Source organism: Gracilinanus agilis, chromosome 1, assembly GCF_016433145.1.
Source record: "Gracilinanus agilis isolate LMUSP501 chromosome 1, AgileGrace, whole genome shotgun sequence".
In the NCBI taxonomy this organism is placed as follows: domain Eukaryota; kingdom Metazoa; phylum Chordata; class Mammalia; order Didelphimorphia; family Didelphidae; genus Gracilinanus; species Gracilinanus agilis.
Window position 1 is genome coordinate 336,091,420 of NC_058130.1, and position 21,215 is coordinate 336,112,634.

At 35.1% G+C, this 21,215-nt stretch overlaps 1 protein-coding gene across 1 annotated transcript in view; it reads left to right on the plus strand.

The window, feature by feature from the left end:
• Positions 1–21,215, plus strand: part of FCHO2 (FCH and mu domain containing endocytic adaptor 2) — a 145,586-nt gene that overhangs the window by 43,464 nt on the left and 80,907 nt on the right. Inside the window, exons 6-8 of the mRNA XM_044663019.1 lie at positions 10,915–11,019; positions 15,457–15,555; positions 17,774–17,870. Coding sequence (XP_044518954.1) covers positions 10,915–11,019; positions 15,457–15,555; positions 17,774–17,870 — 301 coding nt within the window. The remainder of the gene's footprint in view (positions 1–10,914; positions 11,020–15,456; positions 15,556–17,773; positions 17,871–21,215) is intronic.

A 21,215-nucleotide genomic window follows, 5' to 3' on the forward strand; every position in this document is an offset into this window, starting at 1 on the left:
CTCTGGAGCTGTGACTTAGGTTGAAGTAGTGAATGATGTCCAGTTGGCACTAGTCTCTGTATCCTGCACAAAACCAGGCCCCTCTCTGCTGGATTTGGGCCTTTTTTGCCCTGGTGCATAGCCTCTGCCTGCACTGGAATTCTCTGTATCAAGGTACTCTTGGCTAGAACTGGTCCCTAGTGTCCACAAGACTTCTTTTTGCCTCATATGCCAATCTGTACTGGAAAGATGCTTCATTGTAATTTTTTTCCCTTTTGATTTCCCAATTAGGATTAGGTCTAGGATTTTCTGTTTGTTTTGAGGAGTTGTTGGGAGTAGCTCAATATAATTCCTACTACTTTGCCTCTCCAAAGTGCTGATTTAAATATTTTTTGTGTATATAGGTCCTTTCTCTCTTTTATCTCTTTGAAGTTTTAAGTCTGATAGAGTTATCATTGGGTCAAAGATATGTCAAGGTTAGTGACATTTTGGATATAGTTCCAAATTGTTTTCCAGAAAGGCTGGATCAATTGGCAGCTTTGTCAGCAGTGTATTAATGTGCCCGGCTATCCCACACAGCCCCTCCAGCAAATGTTAGTTTTCTTTTTGGGTTGCCTTTGCTAATTGTTTGGGAGATGGTTGAGTTCCAGAGTCATTTTAATTTACCTTCCTTTTATATTGATTTGGACATTTTTTTTTGCATGGTTGCTGATCACTAGCATTTTATCTTGGTGAAAATTGCCCATTTATATCCTTTGACCAAGGTATTTATTGGGAAATGGCTTTTGTTATTTTATAGTTGGATCAGTTCCTTATATATTGTAGATATCCATTCTTTATCAGAGAAATTTACTGCAAAAATTCCCTTCCCCCCCCCCTCAGTTAATGGCTTTCTTCTAATTCTAACTGTATTTTGTTGTGCAAAATTGTTTTAGTTTTATATAATTAAAATTACCTATTGTGATGCTCTCTGGTGATTCTCTCTAACCTTTGGTCAAGCAACTCATCTCTCCATAACTGGGAATAGTATCTTCTTCCCTGATCCTGTAATGTGTTTATGAGGCAGCTAGGTGGTAAAGTAGATAGAGTGCTGGGTTTGGAATTAGGAAAGCCCAAGTTCAAATGCCACCTAAGACATTTTCTATCTGTGTGACCTTGGGCGAGTCACTGAATCTGTCTGCCTCAGTTTCCTGAATTGTGAAACACAATAATAAAAGCACTTAACCTCAATAGGTAGTTGTTAAGATTAAAAGATATATTTTCCCTTAGCACAGTACCTGGCACATGGGAGGTGTTATATAAATGCTTATTCCTTCTTTTCCTCCTAGTTTAGTCATAGTTCTCAGAGTAGCTAATGACTTAAAAATTATGAGTTTTCTAGGTCATTTTTTAAATAATAAATGTCTTACTTTTCTTCTTTTTTTCCTCCAAGTCATTTGACTTTGATTATTTCTTGTTATCTCACGGAGTTATTGAGATCTGATTGTTCCATTCTGTTTTTCTAGGTGTTCATTACTTGAGTAACAATTTTTATCATCTGCTCCAAATAATTTATTTCCCAATCTTTTTGTCCAGAGTTTTGTTTTTATTTTATTTTTTTGTATCTTGCTTCATTTCTTTGAGTCAATCTTAATGGTCCTTGGGCCAAATTTTTTTTTTTTTTTTGGCTTCACTACTGTTTGTTGAGGATTTACTTTCTGTTTGGATTTACTTATTGAGCTTCTTTTTATCTCTTAATATTTCTTCATTGTGTTTCAGTTTTAAAATATTTGTCCATTTTTTCCCCAATGCAGCCACAAGCTTGCAGGCTTTTACAAGAATTTGGGGTGGTTTCCTGGTGCAACCTTTTCCCCAGGCATTGCTGGCTTTTGCTGCTTTTCTTCTCTGGATTGGATGGAAGCTTTTTTGTTTGTTGTTGTTTTTTGAGGGGTGCTGATAGGGTATCTTTTTAGTTATTTTATCTGGGATCTCTTTCAGATTTTTGTTGAGATGTGACATGGACTCTATATTTGCTCATGTTGTTGTCAATAAGAAGTGAAGGAGGCAGCTGGATAGCTCAGTGGATTGAGAACCAAGCCCAGAGATGGGAGGTCCTGAGTTCAAATATGGCCTCAGACACTTCCCAGCTGGGTGACCCTGGGCAAGTCAATTAACCCCCATTACCTAGCCCTTACTGCTCTACTGCTTTAGAACCAATACACAGTATTGATTCTAAGATAGAAGGTAAGGGTTTTAAAAAAATAATAAGTGAAGCATCAGTTCTTATCTCTACTCCACAAAACAGTTTTCACAAATTAAGGGCCAGGGTGTTGGGTTTTAGTAAACTTTTTCCTGGGTTGGGGGAAGGGGGAATGTTGAAAAAGAAGAGGGGATTATTGGATCTTGTTTCTCTGGCAAATGGGGTGGGAGAATAGCTAATAACCCTAACCTCCCGTGGCTTCTAGAGATTTCCATTTAATTTAAAATGATAGTAAAATTAATTTTAAACTGTCTTTTTTATCATTGTGTTTTGAACTCAGTGTATTTTAAAAAAATGTATCATTGATGCTTTTGTCCTTTTTACATCAGTCTTTCTACCCACCAAATCCTTTTTCTAAATAGAAACTTTCCCTTGTAAGAAATAAATATAAGCAAACAAAATAAATCAACAGGTTGGCTGAGACTGAATAAGTGTCTCCTTCTGCATTTCTAGTCCATCATGTCTCTGCCAAGAATCAGGAGGCATTAGTTTTTGTCCATATCTTTTTTATACTACTTTGTTATTCTATACATTGAGGAACTACTCAATGTTTGGAGATCTTTCTCTGCTGTTTGTAATATTTTTATGGGTCCCAGTCCACCTCTTTATCAATCTTGATGCCTTTTACAGTGCTTTTTGTGTATAAACCTAGTTTTAGATAGAATTCAATCAGTATGTTAACTTACGGTTTTCTTTTTAAAAGACTGATAGTTTTTGTTTTTACATCATCTTTATTTTCTCATCCCATATAACAGAATAAAAAAGAAAGAGGAAAAATTTCATTAAAATAATCAACATACTAACGAAGTATAACATGTTTAGTATTCCAGATGTGTATTTTCTTAGCTCTGTAGAGGGAAGAAGGTGCATTTTTATGTCTCTTTCTGGTAAAGCTTGCTCCTTTTAATTACACAGTGTTCAGTTTCTTAGTTTTAGTTATTGTTGTTTACTGTATTTACATTGATTGTTGTGGCCACTTTGAATATAGTATTCAAACCTTATTTAAAATAGTTTTACTAATCAAAAATGTTTATTGGGACTTCTGTAATAAAACATTTGACTAGGTTCTGTTTGGTTCAAGGTGTAGTAATGGGATGTTTTTATTTTCTTTTAAAACAAAGCTGTCAGGGGGGCAGCTGGGTAGCTTAGTGGAGTGAGAGTCAGGCCTAGAGACAGGAGGTCCTAGGTTCAAACTCGGCCTCAGCCACTTCCCAGCTGTGTGACCCTGGGCAAGTCACTTGACCCCCATTGCCCACCCTTACCAATCTTCCACCTATGAGACAATACACTGAAGTATAAGGGTTTAAAAAAAAAACCAAAAAAACAAAGCTGTGGTGTATTTGAAAGTGCATATATTTGAAAATAAGCACTGTTGATTGGTTGAATAATGCTTTTATTTGCTATTTATGCACTATGGTTTTGTGGTAAACCACAAACTCCCCCAAATTTCAATTGGAAAAAGATTTTTTAAGAAAGGTTTACCCAACCATTCACTTATTTGATGTTGTGCACTTCATTTAGAAAGTAAGCCACATAGAACTATTAATAGGAACTGTAACCACAATTCAGTAAGCAACTAAGTGCAGGTTTCCGAATCACTTATGCAAATACTCGGGTTTTCATAGACCATCTGTACTAACCGAATCACTTTCTGTTAACCAAAGGAAACTGTTGGTTTGTTTTTATCTTTTCTTCTTTGTAAACCTGTACAATTAAAGGAGTATGGATGCTAGACTAATAATTGGTTGCTTATTAGAATTTAAATTTAAAGAACCTAATATGAGTTTTTCAGAAATATCAATGTCATATTTTTAATGTGAAATAATTAGAGATTTTCTTAAAGTAGCCCAGTTGATGTATTCTAATCTTGTTCTGTATGGATAATTGATATATGTTTTTTATAAAATGTTTTTATTGATTTTTTATGACCCAGTAAATATCCCCCTCCCAAAGAACTTTCATGTTAATATATATATATATTTAGAGATTAAAAAAAAACCAAACTAAAAAGAAGAGAAGGTTTGATAGAATTCACTTGTGAATCCATCTGGTCCTGGGGATTTTTTCTTAGGGAGTTCTTTGATGGCTTGTTCAATTTCTTTTTCTGATATGGGATTATTTAAGTGTTCTATTTCTTCTGCTGTTAATCTAGGCAATTTATATTTTTGTAAATATTCATCCATATCACTTAGATTGCTATATTTATTGCCATATAATTGGGCAAAATAGTTTTTAATGATTGCCTTGATTTCCTCTTCCTTAGAGGTGAGGTCTCCCTTTTCATCTGTCATTTGGTTTTCTTCTTTCCTTTTTTTAATTAGATTGATCAGTACTTTGTAAATTTTATTTATTTTTTCAAAGTACCAGCTTCTATTTATTAATTCAATAGTTCTTTTACTTTCAATTTTATTGATTTCTCCTTTGATTTTTATAATCTCTAATTTAGTTTTTAACTGGGGATTTTTAATTTGTTTTCTTTCTAGTTTTTTGATTTGCATGCCCCGTTCATTGATCTTTGCCCTCTCTAATTTGTTATTATATGCACTCAATGATATAAATTTCCCCCTGATTACTGCTTTAGCTACATCCCACAGATTTTGGTAGGATGTCTCATCATTGTCATTCTCTTCAATGAAATTATTAATTGTTTCTGTGATTTCTTCTTCATCTGATTTTGGAGAATCATTATTTAATTTCCAATTAGTTTTTGATTTGTCTGTCTATGTGCCCTTACTGATTATTATTTTTATTGCATTATGATCTAAAAAGGTTAGATTTATTATTTCTACCCTTTTGCATTTGTTTGCCATGTTTCTATGCCCTAATACATGGTCAATCTTTGTGAATGTACCATGTGGAGCTGAAAAGAAGGTATATTCCTTTTTGTCCCTATTTATTTTTCTCCATATATCTATTCAATCTAATTTTTCTAGGATTTCATTCACCTCTCATCTCTTTCTTATTTTATTTTATTTTTTTTGTTTGATTTATCTAGATCTGATAGGGGAAGGTTCAAGTTTCCCACTAGAATAGTTTTGCTGTCTATTTCCTCCTTGAGCTCTGCCAGTTTCTCCTTTAGAAATTTGGATGCTATACCATTTGGTGCATACATGTTGAGTACTATTATTTCCTCATTATCTATACTGCCTTTTATCAGGATGTAATCACTTTCCCTATCTCAGATATATTTTTACTTTGGCTTTATCAGAAATCATGATTACCACTCCTGCCTTCTTTTTCTCAGTGGAAGCCCAAAAGATTTTGTTCCAGCCATTGACCTTGCATATGTCCACCTGTCTCATGTGTGTTTCTTATAGACAACATATGGTAGGATTTTGTTTTCTAATCCACTCTGCTATTTCCTTTTGTTTTATGAGTGAGTTCATCCCATTCACATTCAGGGTTATGATTATTAGCTGTGTATTTCCTAACATTTTCGTATCCTCTCCTAGTTCTACCCCTTCTTTTTACGCTATTTCCTTTTAAACCAGTGGTTTGTTTTAAATCAGTCCCCCTTGTCCCCTCCCTTGGTTTACTACCCTTTCTACCCCTCCCTTCCCCTCTTATTATTTTTAAGGCCTAATGAATTCCCTCCACCCTTTCTTCCCCTCCCTTTATGAACTTCCCACCCCACCAACCCCCTTGGTTTATCCCTTCTGACTTTATCTGTAGAGATGGATAGAATTTTATATCCCAATGGATCCAGCTACTCTTCCCTCTTAGGATTAATTCTACTGAGAGTAAGGTTTAAGTATTTACTATTAACTCTCTCTTCCTCTCCTTCTTATAATAGTATTCATCCCCTCCCCTTTCCATGCCCTCTTTGTGTGGTATAGATTATCCTATTTTTCTCATTCCTTCAAGTTACTCTTGGTGCCATCTTCTATTCCCGCCCCTCCTTCCCCCCCTCCCATATCATCTTAGACCATTTACTACTCCAACCTCTCCTTATGACTTATTTGTCTAATTACTATAATAGTGAGTACAATTTTTTAGAATTGCACATAATATTTCTCCATATAGGAATACAAATAATTTGATCTTATTGAGGCCCTTAAAGAAGGCAATTTAAAGATAAGAGTTTTCTTTCTTTCCCCTGTTTCTTATTTAATTTTTCATGTTTCTCTTGGTTTTTGTGTTGGATATCAAACTTTCCATTTAGTCCTGGTCTTTTCTGTGCAAATACTTGGAAATCTTCTATCTTGTTGAATGCCCATGCTTTCCCCTGGATGTATATAGTCAGTTTTGGTGAGTAGGTGATCCTTGGTTGTAGACCCAATTCTATTGCCTTTCTGAATATCATATTACAAGCCTTTTGGTCTTGTAATGTGGAGGCTGCCAGATCCTGTGTAATCCTGATTGGTGTTCCTTGATTTCTGAATTGTCTCTTTATGGCTTCTTGTAATATTTTCTCCTTAACTTGGGAGCTTTTGAATTTGGCTGTTACATTCCTGGGCATTGTCTTCTGAGGATTTAGTGTAGAGGGTGTTCTGTGGGCTTTTTCAATGTCTATTTTACCCTCTTGTTGAAGAACATCAGGGCAGTTTTCTTGAATAATTTCTTGTAGTATGATATCTAGATTTCTATTTGTCTCTCATTTTTCTGGAAGACCAATAATTTTCAGGTTGTCTCTTCTAAACCTGTTTTCTTGATCTATTATCTTCTCATTGAGATATTTCATGTTTCATTCTATTTTGTCAGTCTTTTAACTTTTTTACTTCTCTGTATGCTGCTGCATGTGGCCGCGTGTCATAGAAATGGCCACACATGTCAGTGGTGACACACATGTCATAGGTTTGCCATCACTGCTTTAAACCTTTCTTTACAGCCCCTGCTTTTTTTTAAAGCTTAGTTTGCTTTGGAGATAAATAACCTTGCTCTGAATCTGCCCTTTTATTTCCTGATTTCTCCTTTGTCTTCTTCCTATTTTCCTTTGAATTAAAAATATTTGTACATGAATTTTGTGTCTGTATAGTTTATAGTGTTCTGCTCTTCTTTGACCAGTTCAGATGAAATTGATGCCCATATGTTCCACTCTTTTTGGTTTGTATGGACTTCTTTGTGTACAACCTGATTATATGATATAGTAAGTTCCCTCTGACCTTGTCTGACCTTTTTTTTTTCTCTCTTCTGTATCTTTTTTTCTCCTTAATTTTACTCTCAGGTCAGGTTCTCTCTTTGACTCCCTCTGTTCTCTGATGACAGAGAAGGATTCTGAGGAGATACTTTGTATCATTTCTTTCCTTCTTTTTCCTGATTAAAATGTAAATACTTCATCATCATAAAGTTCCTTCAATTGCCCACTTGTACTTGAATTTTTGTTTCTCTTAATTCCTATATTTGTGGTGAACACAGAATGCTTGTGGTGAACAAGCTTTTTAGGATGTACATCCATGCATGGTTAAATCTGAGTAATAGAAATTCTTAGTTTTTCCTTCATGAATGAATTCTGGGGATTACAAATCTCTTTTTAGGAGGCTCTCTTAGAGTTCTGGGCCTTCATACGGTTAGCACAATGTCTTCCCTAAACAAGAGCATCTGAAGAGCTCACTATCCATAGAAATTCCCTTTTCAAATTGAACTTTGCTTTGGATCTCCTGCATCATAATAGCAAATAACTTTTGCAAGCATATCTCTTTCTTTAAGGCCTGACTTGATAAACACCTAGATTAACTGGGTTATTTCTGCTGTTTTATTTTTCAAGGAATTTTGAAAGAGCTTGATATATGAATAGCAGATATATTGTTATATTAAAGAGTCAGTACGATGCTATAAACACTTTTTGTAATCAACAAAGAGTAAATACAATGGGATCTTATTTTTGTCTAATGGTGAAAATGTGGTCCTTTGTTAAATTAAATATCACTAATTAAAACTTGCTTCTTCCCTACTGAGAGCCTTATTGAGGAACCCTTGATTCGTGAATAGATGATCCTCATAAAGATTTTTTAATCTAGATGTAAGGGTAGGCAGAAAGTGTTAATAGTTACTGACGTTCTCTGAATCACCTTTTTTTGAGTATTGGCAAGGTGTGAAAAATCTTTCCATAACACTTGTTTTTTAGATATCTTTAGCTACCTAGTATATCGGTTGCTTAATGCCTACACCGTTTTATCATGCCCAGCATTGATCTTTTCTAGGAATACTTTATAAAATCTGACTGATTTGTCCTGTCTTTGTTCTCTTTAGTGTCTATCTGTAAGAACATCTAGAATTGTAATGGTAGGGCCCAAATATTGCAGTCACATTTCTTTGATAGAGGAAATAGTTTGTCAAAATGTTTTTTGCATATCTTTGGCATTTTTCTTCTATTTTTAGTCTTTACATTTTCATTCTTTTTTAAAATTATTTTTAATTATTTTTTAAAAAACCCTTACCTTCTGTCTTGGAGCCAATACATAGTATTGGCTCCAAGGTAGAAGAGTGGTAAGGGTAGGCAATGGGGGTCAAGTGACTTGCCCAGGGTCACACAGCTGGGAAGTGTCTGAGGCCAGATTTGAACTTAGGACCTCCCATCTCTAGGCCTGGCTCTCAATTCACTGAGCTACCCAGCTGCTCCCTTTACATTTTCGTTCGTAAGTGTCCTTGGAATGACTGATAATCTTTCTAGGTTTTCTTTAAACTAAGTTAGCTTCCATTGCTTTTCTCTGTCTTAGGAAATAATATTGTTCCTAGTCAACAATGTTCTTTGTAAAATTCACAAAACAGTTATATTTTAACCCAGTGATGGCAACTCTCTCCATTTGACTAGTATGTTAGATGTTTTTTAAAAAAAAAAAAGTTTTTTTTTAAACCCCTTAACTTCTGTGTATTGGCTTCTAGGTGGTAGAGTGGTAAGGGTGGGCAATGGGGGTTAAGTGACTTGCCCAAGGTCACACAGCTAGGAAGTGTCTGAGGCCAGATTTGAATCTAGGACCTCCTGTCTCTAGGCCTGACTCTCAATCCACTGAGCTACCCAGCTGCCCCTAGATGTTTTTTTACTAGAATGCCTTTCTGGATTTTTGGTTCCCTTGTTTATGTCATTTCTATTGTCCATTTCCTATCTTTGATTTTCAATAACTTGACCTAATACTTAATGTTTCAATTGTATGCCTCCCTTCCTCCCTTCCTCCCTTTCTTCCTTCTTACAACTCTTTAAGACAGAAGGGCAAGGGCTTGGGTTTGGCAAATAAGTTAATGACTTCCCAGTGTTACACATCTAGGAAGTTTCTGAGGCTAGATTTGAACCTAGATTCTCATGACTCTAAGACTGCTTCTCTATCCACTATGCCATTTAACTGCCCCATTTTTTTCTTATTTATTGTAATTTCTTTTGTCATTTACTAATTCCCGATCTTAGCTCTGACATCTGGTGACTGACTTAGAGAGAAATCTCACATCAATAACAAATCTTTTCCTATCTTTTAAAATATAATCCCTTTTATTGTTTATGATATTATTTGGTGCTTTCTCTACCAGGAATCTTCCAATTATTATTAATTATTTTTCTGAAATATTTATCTTATGGAATTCTATTGAGAAATCTTTTTTTTTAACTTATTGGAATCCTGAGAATAGAAGAACATTTTGAATAGTGGTTGAGGATAATGAAATAAAATAAGGAAGAATTAAAGGAGTTTCATGAAGCAGTGAAAGCTTTGTTGAAATTAAATGCCACCATTTTATTTTAGACCTATTTAGCATGGTTATGTTGTCCTAAAATTTTTTTTGGTTTTATTTTGAATTTAGAACCCAAAAAAAGACCATTTCCATAAACAAAACAACACAAAATGGAGATTGTATATGAAACTACAAATCTCCATTTTTTTGTTTCCTTTAAAAAAAAGTATGCCATAAAATTCAAACATTATTTTTCTGTTCTGTATTAATTGTCCTTTGCTCTTAACTTCTGCTCTTCTCTGAATATTCTTCAAAATGTTCATAACCCTTTTTTGTGTGACATAACTATTGCTAACTTTCTTCTTCCCCAACCCCTTTAAAACCAGAAAAAAAGAGAGCTTGCTGAAGTCATTTACCCCTAGACTATTCCATTGATCTACCCTTCTGCCTTTTAGCCAGTTCATATTTTGATGACCACTGCTTTATAGTACAGTGTAAGATCTGGTACTGCTAGGCCCTCATCCTTCACATTTTTTTTCCTTTATTTCCCTTGATATTTTTGATCTCTAGTTCTTCCAGATGAACTTTGTTATAATTTTTTCTAATTCTATAAAAAAGTTTTTTGGTAGTTTGATAAGGTATGACACTGAATAAGTAGATTAATTTGGGTAGGATTGTCATTTTTATGATGTTAGCTCATCCTACTCATGAGCAATTAATGTTTTTCCAGTTATTTAGATCCAATTGTAATTGTGTAATTGTGAAAAAAGTGTTTTGTAGTTGATCATAAATAATAGTATTTTTAACTTTCAAATTATTCTTCATCCTTTAAAGGCGAAAGAATAAGCAAATAATACAACTAATTCAAAGATAATGCTTTAGTTTTTGGGTAATTGACATTGACAAAAAGGAAGAAAAAATAGATATTATCATAAGTATGATACATACAAAAAAATACATTAAAATTTACCATATGTGACACTGTAGCACATGGTATCTGTCAGTTCTTTAAGGATCTCTTTGAATTTATTACATTTTGTATGAACACTTGGAAAAACAATAACTTTCTTTTTTATGTGTGTTTTTTGTTGTTACAGGCAGCTATTAAGTCTAGGAAAGCTACAGATACCTATAAGCTGTATGTGGAAAAGTATGCAACAGCCAAATCTGATTTCGAACAGAAAATGACAGAAACAGCACAGGTTGGTGGTTATGAAATAAGGACATATTTCACTTGTTTAAAAAAAAAAAACAAAAAAACCCTGGGATCATCTTGACACTAAGCAGAGAAAGAGGACCTTTCTTTGTTTATTGGAAACCTAATTTAGGTGTAGTTCTATTAAACATATAACTAATAGTAAAAGTAATTGAGTTGGTGCTGTATGAAGTTAAAAATGTGTTTTTATAGTTTTTATAGTAGGATTCTAGTGGTTTTTGTTAAAAAAAATCTGTAAGCTCAACATATGTTTCTTGGCCTCAGATATAATTGGTTTAGGGAGCTCTTAATGATGATATTTCCTCTACCAGATCAAATTATCACCTGCTTTGTAACTTACAATTTTAAAGAAGTTCTGGAAGAGAGAGAGGATGGAAAGAAAGAAACAAGCATTGATTAAGTACTTATATTTGTCAGGCACAGATTTCATTTATGTAGAGAATTCAACAGTCTTAAAGAGGTCCCTGGAAGTAGGCATTTATTAAGCTACCATGCTAGCACTTTACAAATATTATCTTATATAATCCTCACAACACTGGGAGAAACAAGTTGTGACTTGCTGAAGGTAATGTAGCAACAAACTGCTAATCAGCTGCCACCAATAGTCAGATAAACACAGGAGTCTTGGAAGAAGCAGAACCATCAAACCATTGGTACTTTTCTAAACCAGTTCTTACTGTCATCATCTGGAGAAGGAAGTGTCAGAGGCTTCATTTGAGTTTAAATCTTTCTGATTTGTAGCACTGCACTCTATCAACTGCCCCACGCAACTATCTCTAGTCCAACTGCCTCCTGGGTGAAGTAATTTGTTCTGTATATGTTTGAAGAGGGATTTAAACTCCTAGGCCAACTCTTTATCCATTATACCGGACAGATAAAAATATAATTTCCCTCCATTTTGATTATTTTTAAAAAAATTATTCTTAAAAAAACCAAAAAACAAACCTTTACCTTTTGTCTTAGAATTGATGTGTATCAGTTCCAAAGCAGAAGATGGGTAAGGAGTAGACATTTAGGTTTAAGTGACTTATCCGGGGTTACAGCTAGGAAGTGTCTGAAGTCAAATTTGAATTCAGGACTTCCTGTCTCCAAGCCTGGGTCTCTCTCCACTAAGCCTCCTATTTGCCTCATTTTCTTATTATTCTTCATGTTTTACAGACTTCCAAAAATAAATGGATTTTAGAGTTTTCATAAGCTATAAGAAATAAACATTAATTGCTACTTTTCTAAAGGCATTTTTAGAACAGATTTGAAAATAACTAGCTGCCCAAATGTGTTATAGGTTCAAAGGATTTTTTACATTAAGTATCTGAACTGCTGTGTGGTCAATTGAGTTCTTACTACTGAAGACTTTTGAGAGCCTTGTAAAAGAATAGGAAATCTTCTAATTTGTTAATTAGTTATTTTTTTCAGTTATGTGTACAAACAATTTTTGACAATTGTTTTCCACTACTTTAGGATTCAGATTTTCTCCTTCCCTCCCTCTCTCTACCTGTCTGAGGTGGTAAACAGTCTGATATAGCTTATACCAGTGCTTTACTGAAATACATAAGGAACAGGAAATTTTCAAAATGTTTATCCTCTTAGAATCTGACATGATTGATAAAGGACTAGGTGAAATATGTTATTTGCATATGTATTTGTATTTAACTTGGTTCTTTAAGCAAATGAACATGTACTTCCTAATGGATTTCATGCAATCAGTAGTAGATGTATATGATCAATGCTCTAGGTGATCCTATACTAGCCTACATTTTTTTGCCTGCCTGCTAGTTCAGCTATTTTAAACACTGCTAATCTCCAAGTAACCATATTGAAAAGCTTATATTTCTCTAGCAAATTAGCACAGATCTTTTTCATATGAAGTTTTATTTAGTGTATTTGTACATTTAATTTCAACTTGGGGCAGCCAGGTGGCCCAGTGGGTAGAGAGCCAGGCTTGGAGTCTGTAGACCTGTGTTCTAATCTAGCCTCAGATCCTTACTAGCTGTGTGACCCTGGGCAAGTCATTTAACTCCATTTGCCTAGCTCTTGCCCCACTGTCTTAGAGTTGTTTTTAAGACAGAAAGTAAGGGAAGGGCTATTAAAAAAAAAAATTCAAGGAGGTAGCTGGGTGGCTCAGAGGATTGAGAGCCAGGCCCAGAGATGGGAGGTCCTGGATTCAAATCTGGCTTCAGACACCTCTTAGCTGTGTGACCCTGGGCAAGTCACTTACCCCCCATTGCCTATCCCTTCATTGGTTCTAAGACATAAGATAAGGGTTTAAAAAAATAAATTAAACCTAATCAATTGTTGTGGCCTCTGGTTATAATTTTTAGATTTGATTGTCACCCAAAGAATTTAGTCATGCCTCCTACATTTGTGTCATTTTCAAATTTAATAATGCTACTGCTCTCTAGTGTTGTCTTTATCTAGATCATTGGAGAAAATAAATTGAAAAGGATAGGTTAAACTTTAATATACTTACAGTAATCTCCCTTCATATTAATTTCTGGCCATTAGTAGCATTTGGACACAGTGTTCAGTCAATTGTGAATTTTCCTGACTTATTGTAACTTAGCCATTTCTTCTTGGTAGTATTCATAAAGATGCCATTAAAGGGGGCAGCTGGGTAGCTCAGTGGAGTGAGAGTCAGGCCTAGAGACAGGAGGTCCTAGGTTCAAACCTGGCCTCAGCCACTTCCCAGCTGTGTGACCCTGGGCAGGTCACTTGACCCCCATTGCCCACCCTTACCACTCTTCCACCTATGAGACAATACACCGAAAGTACAAGAGTTTAAAAAAAAAAAAGATGCCATTAGAGATTTTGTTATTCCATGTTGACAGATTAAAATTCATGTTTATTAAGTTTCAACAATGTGTAAAACATCCCTGTCCCGGTTGCTGGGAGAAATAGAGATTAGATAAGATGTAGTCCCTGCTTTCATGCAAGGTAAACTTTTATAGGGAATAAAATACAAAGTATAATAAAGAAAATTACTCATAATGGCAAGTGCTTTAGAAGGATACAAAACAAAGTTAAGTGCTATATAAAGTCCAAGGAGGTTGGTTGTTACTGATCAGGGGCATCAATCAAGGAAGTTTTTTTATATATTTGGAAGATGGCATTTTAATAAGATCAACAGATGAAGATGGGAGGAGAGAACATTCCAGCTCTAAGTAATATCATGAGCATTAAAGCATGGAAAGCTTAGGGTTGGTTTGGGAAACAGAGTAGTTTATTTGGTTAGGATTTAGAGTAAACGGAAGACAATAGTATGACATAAGACTGGAAAGATAAATTGACATTAGAATGACTTAGGACAGATAAGTTGAATTTTAACCAGTGTAGATAGTGAGAACCACTCATGATTTCTCTTCAGGGAAATGACATGGATAGATTTATGCATAAAATATTCTGTATTGGAATATTCTCTTGGCTAGTAACACTAAAGGAATATCTTCTGTTTAGTCTAATTCTTAGTGAACTCACCCTGTCTCCTAATGATCACTTTTTTCTTTTTAAAGTTACTGTGTCCTAGGATTTTTCAGGGGAATTGGCACCAAGTTTTCCATGTAGTAGTTTCCAAATATTTTATTTTCTGAAAATTTAGAAGAAACATTTTCCTATCTCAAGTTGTCTGGTACTACTCTAATTTTCTGTGACTTCATAAAGATTACTGACAACAGATATGTAATCAAATTTATCCACAGTGACTTATATAATTCATCCTGCCTTGGAGAATTGAACTTATGATACTATCTGCTTCATTAAGTTAGAAGAAAAAATTAATGAAAAAATGGAAAAGGTGAATTGAACCCACCTGTATATACCTAAGAACTCTTGGCAATATTATCTAGTTTTATTACTTTGAAAATTAGTCTATCTTCCTACAATTGTTTGTTGTAATGAGTTATTTTTTTAAAAATACACTTAGAAGTTACAGTTTAGAGCATCTGCACACTAAATGGGCAACTAGTTGACTCATTGGATAGAGTGCCAGGCCTGGAGTCAGGAAGAGTCATCTTCTGGAGTTCAAATCTGGCCTCAGACAACTTACTAGCTTTGTCACCTCGAGCAAGTCACTTAACCCTGTTTGACTCAGTTTCCTCATTTGTAAAATGAGCTGGGAAATGAAATGGCAAACCACTCCAATATCTGCCAGGAAAACCTTGAAGTGAGATCATGAAGAAGTTGGAGACTACTGAAAACCACTGAACAAAACTAGCTGAATATTTGTAGATGCTTTACTAAACTATAATTTTAAAATGCATTTGGAAAAAAAAAACTGTTGCCAATAAGCATCTGGGTAGTAGTTTCTAATATTTTACAGCTATTGGTTATTAAATATTTACAAACAAGATGTATTCAGTTAAAGTTATATTGAAGTAATTTTGAAAATGTATTATTGGCAAGACTATAATTTTTTATATTTGCTGCACAGAAATTTCAAGATATTGAAGAGACTCATCTCATTCATATAAAAGAGATTATTAAATCCTTGTCAAACGCTATACAGGAAATTCATTTACAGATAGGCCTGGTAAGTTTATTTTATATTAAACTTTTTTTTTAAGGTGATGGGTTTAACTTTAATGTTGTCACGTTTCAGGGTAGATTGAAGTATAATATATTCTCATGTGACTGAAGCCAGTATATATCATATAGGTGAGCTGTATCATTCAACTGTTTCACTAGTTCTTACAATTACTAATCTTTTCAATAGAAAGAATGCTTTGAATTCATGCTCACTCACTGCTAAAAAACTATCAAAATATTAAATCTCATTAAAATGGGCATATGAACATAGGCAGTAGTAACACTACTCTGTTCCCTATGTATTTCTCTGCCTTTGTTTTGAAAAGAATACTTTTAATAATGTTGCTGTTTAAATTAGCAAATATAATTTCCCATTAAATGACTGGTGGATGATGTATTTTCAAAGAATCACAAAGGCTAAAGGTGTTATGCAGAATACCATCGTTTGCTCTAATTACCTGGCAGCCAGACACAATAAGAAGAGTAGTGTGCTTTGAGGTGACTATGACTAATACATGACTTGCATAAAATTGTCTTCTTATCCTTACATTAAACAGACAGCTAAGAGAATTGGCTGATGGCAGAAAAAATTGTTTTGTGTCAGAAGTGAATGAGATAAAATGCCCAGACCATATTGGCTTGGTTGCAGAACAGTAATTTAGTTAAGAAAGAAGATGAGAAAAGATGCAGAAAAAGTCTGCTGAGAGCCAGTTATTCTTTAGAATGTGATGAAAAGTGAAATTTCCCAACAAAAAAGAAAGTATACTGCCAACAAGGTTTTGAAAAGTAAATTGAGCTTCTTAAATTGAGGAAGTAGTCCTGTGTCAAAGCTGAGCTTTAAAATTCCCTGTATAGGCCAGTGAAGTATGATTGTAAATAATTGTGAATAAAGAAAGGCAAGAAAACACAGGAAAATCAGTTGACTTTCTTAAACCATGTGTTTCTCTTGCTTGTACGGGAACATATTAAACTTCTAGTTTGTACTGAAAAAATAAGTTTTTGGATTCATTTATACTATAGTAAATAGCACTCCCTTTATCATTATAAGAACTGGAACATCATCTCTGCTTATAAGAATCACAGATAGAGAATAAAGGCCATCTAAAACAGTCTCCTCATTTTCCAGAGGAGGAAACTGAAGCTCATAAAGATTTAAGTGACTTGTCCATGTCCACACAGGTAATGAGTGCCAGAGGAGGAATCTGAACCGAAGTCTTCTGACTTTAGAGCTAGTGTTCTTTCTACTGTATCACCTTGTCGCTTTCACATTTCAGAGGATATTTGATTAAAAGGAAGAAGCTTATAGATACATATGTTAAATATATAGTTGACAGGTTTAGTGATATAATTACCAGGAAAGATAATTCAGATTTATTTTTCACAGTGAATGTGCTCAGCTGTCATATGCACGTGGAATATGTTAAATATCTGAAGTTAGTTTTTGGTTGCTATGGAAGCAGGCTTCTGCTGCCAGCAAATTTTAACAATATTGTTTTGAAATTGAAATAGACTTCAAGAGACTTCATTTTTGAACTTATTTTTGTTTACATTGGTGGGGAGAGAAACAGATGCGGTGGTGGTCATTGGTGACCATATTTTAGCATTGGATTACACTGTGATAAGATGTAGAAGCCATTTCTGTTTTTTAAAATCCCACCTATATTGCCTATTGTGGGGGACCTCTTCTGTGAGACAATTAGCAATATTTGAAAAAGTTGCAAAGAAGAAGCTATTCTGTCAAGTAAGGCATGTAGTAGACCACAATCCCTGGAGGTGCAGGAGCACTAGTTCACTCATCCAGTTCTGGGCCCCTGAGTTAATTTTCAAGACATATAGGTGATAGGATTTTTTTTCCCCAAGGCTCTTTTTATTTTTATTTTTAAACCCTTACCTTCTGTCTTAGAGTCAATACTGTGTATTGGCTTCAAGGCAGAAGAGGGGTAAGGGTAGACAATGGGGGTCAAGTGACTTGCCCAGGGTCACACAGCTGGAAGTGTCTGAGGCCAGATTTGAACCTAGGACCTCCCATCTCTAGGCCTGGCTCTCAATCCACTGAGCTACCCAGCTGCACCCCCCCACTCCCCCAGCTCTTTTTAAAGTCAGTCATGGGTCAAATGGAACATGTTATATTGATTCTATCCTCTACTCTGTGGCAGAGGCTTCTGAATTGAAGTAGAAATTTTTGTAGAAAAAAAAAAGTCTTTAATTGTATTTTTCTCTAGATACATGAAGAATTTATGCACAACATGGCAAACACCACAGTTGAAGGTTTGATACAGAAATTTGCTGAGTCAAAAGGCACTGGGAAGGAAAGACCTGGTAAGATTAAAAACTGTTCAGGAGAACATTGAACCTTTAAAGATTTTTAGTTCTATAGTATATTTTGTTGTTGTTAATCAGTCATTCGGTTGTGTCTAACTCTTCATGACCCTGTGGACTAGTGCTATATCTATGAGGTTTTCTTGGCAAAGATACTGGCTGGAATGGTTTGCCATTTTTTTCATCCTTGGATTAAGGCAAACGGAGATTAAGTGACTTGTCCACATAGCTAACAAGTATCTAAGGTCAGATTTGAAGTCAAGACTTTCTGACTCTAAACCCAACATTCTGTCCACTAAGCCACTTAGTTGCTTCCATAGTAGACATAATTGCCTCCAAATTCTCATGTCCTACTGACTGTAATTAACAGCTATTATTATGATAAAATTTATTTGTATAATATTTCTGGTATTATAAAAAGCTCTCTGCTATAGGTATAAAATATATGTAAGATATTAGGGGCTAAGAATTTAGTACAAATTAAAATGAATATTATAACAATATCTTAGCAGTAGTTACACTTTAGTTATGGTGAAAGTGCTGCTATGACAACAGAAAGCTATTTTAATAAATTAAAGATTGAAAGAGACTATTTCAAACAGTATTGAGTTTGTGTCATTCTTTATTAGTCAAATAGTTTTTTCCTTACAAGTGACTTATTAATGTTATTTTTATAAAAGTTCTATTTTACATTGAATTAAATAAGACACATTCTTCCCACAGTTAGAAATGTGGTAAACATATAAAGGGAAAGTTTTCAGGCCTTTACCATTTATTGTTTTCTTAGAAGATATTTATGTGACTTCCCAACTAAAAAATCCAGCATTTCTCACAATTATTCATATGGAGGAGTTGGTGTTAACGAGGATTGGTAAAGAATAAAGTGATGGTTAGGAAGTTCTCAGAGGATATTAACATGAAAAAAGAGAATAGCATTTTCTAGATGCTGATATATGTAGTTCAGTTCAGCAAACATTTAGTATTGGCCATGAAGAGGAGATGGGGGCGTAGCTGGGTACCTCAGTGGTTTGAGAGCCACTCCTACAGACAAGAGGTACTGGGTTCAAATCTAGCTTCAGATACTTCCTAGCTGTGTGACCCTGGGCAAGTCACTTAACCCCCATTGCCTAACCTCTCTTCTGCCTTAGAACCAATACACAATATTGATTCCAAGACAGAAGGTAAGGGTTTAAAAAAAAAAAGAGGGGATGGGGAAGGCATTGGGAAAGGCGGCTAAGGTGGGTCTGTTGTAAAGAGGAAGGCAAAGTGCAGTCCTGGCATGGGAGACTTCCTCTATAACAGGGGTTGGCAACCTTTTTGGCTGTGAGAGCCATAAACACATGTGGAAGGAGGAGGATGGAGGCAGAAGGCAGTGGAATATGGGGTGGGGGCTGAAGGCCCCCCTGGGGCATATCCTGGGGCTCTGTGGGGACTGGCAGGTCTGGAGGTGGAGCCAGATATGGCTCGAGAGCCATACATTGCTGACCCCTGCTCTATAAGATGCAGAGTGGAAGATGGAATGGAGACTGAAAGAGAATCATATGAAATGACATTGGATAGGTAGGAAGAAACTAGATTGTGAAAATGCAGACTAAAGAGTTTGTGTTTTATCCTAGGGAAAATTAGTAACCATTGAAGTCTTCTATGGAAGGGAAGGGAATGGTCATATCTGTGTTTTAGAAATGTTAATTTGGCAATTGTGTGGAGGATAGATTGAGAGGGGAGAGGTCAGTTACATAGGTGGCTACTATAGAATGTCCTAGGTGAAGGGGGGGGATTAGGGTCCTGGATTAGGGTGGCAGCTGTATAAATGGAGAGGAAAAGCCAGATTCAAAAGATGTTGTGGAAGTAGGATTGACAAGACTGATTGGATATGGAAGGAAAAAGACAAGAATTACAGCTCATTCTGAGGGAGCATGGATGACTCGGAAGATAGTGCTGTCAGAAGAAATGGGGAGATTGGAATCAGAAAAAGGATGTAGAAGAGTAGAGGGAGAATGATTGAAGTTTCTGTACACAGTTGCAGAATGGCATGGGCTTTGTTGATCATAAAGGCATCAAACTTGATGTGAACTCAATAAGGAGGAATCTGAGCAAAACATTTGAGGATAAGGCTAATTTTCATAGTGAGAGTTCAGAGTTTAAATGCCACAGGTTAGCTCAGATGCTGCCACTCCAAAGAAGCCTCTTTTGATCTTTCCCTCTTAAACCCCTAGGTGCTCAAGCTCTTTTCTAGCTTAAATTAATTTGTGCTTTATTTATCCATGTACTTCTTAAATTCTCTCCAAGAAAATGTCAGCTCTTTGAGAAAAGGTACTGTTTTGTTTTTGTCTGTCTCCCACACTAGCAGAGTGCTTTGCACATAGTATCTGTTGAATAAATGTTTTTTTCATTTGAACTGGCAGGGTCAAAGAGGTACAAATAAGTGTGAATGATGCCTTGGAACCAGGGACTTGAACTAACCTGTTAAATAGAAAACAGAGTGAACCACATTAGTTTGCTGAAATCTAAACTGAACTGATCTCAAATATCATTGCTTTGTTAAACTATGATCTTGCCTCATTTTTTTAAACAATAAAAAAGCCTTAATAAAGCATTTTGAGCTAGAATGAAATTTATGTTTTTTTTCCCCTAAATTATTGAACCAGAAGAAAACTGGCACTTTAGACTGGTCTCTGAATCAAGCTTATATTTCATTTGGTTTGAGGCCTCCTCAGCATAGGGATAGATGTTCTATGGCAGCAGTATTTGGTATCCCTACCATGGCACACCTTATGTATTCTTTCTTTTCTCCTTAATTCCATTGCCCTCTTTGCTATCTTCCCCGCCCTCTTCCTTATTTTTCCTGCCTCTGCTGTAACCCTTTGCTAACCACAGATATTATTTAGAACCATTAGAGGGTTTAAGCACGAAGAATATGAGGGCAGAGCAATTGTATGTTGCTTGTTTTTTAGCACATCAGTGACTAATTAACACACACTGAGAAACAGCTGTTCTATTTGGACTTCTCCTTGTTGCTTTCCCTGAAAATTAAGAGAAAACCCAAAGATATATACAATTAATTATGAAAGAAAATCCATAATCATTTACAACTTATTAATATACCTAGCGATATGATAAATACATAGAAAATAAGCTAATAAAATGGTACAGATAAAAAAGGAATATTTTAATTGAGCTTGATAAGTTTCTGAAAAGTATAAGTTAAATAATTTACCAACTCTGAACTTTGCAGCTACCTTTCAAAAACCTAAAAGGACATCCTTTACTCCTTATTCCTACTAACACTTTTTTTACCTGTGGCAATATTCAGCCAAACCTATCGAGAAAGTCATATCATAGTTT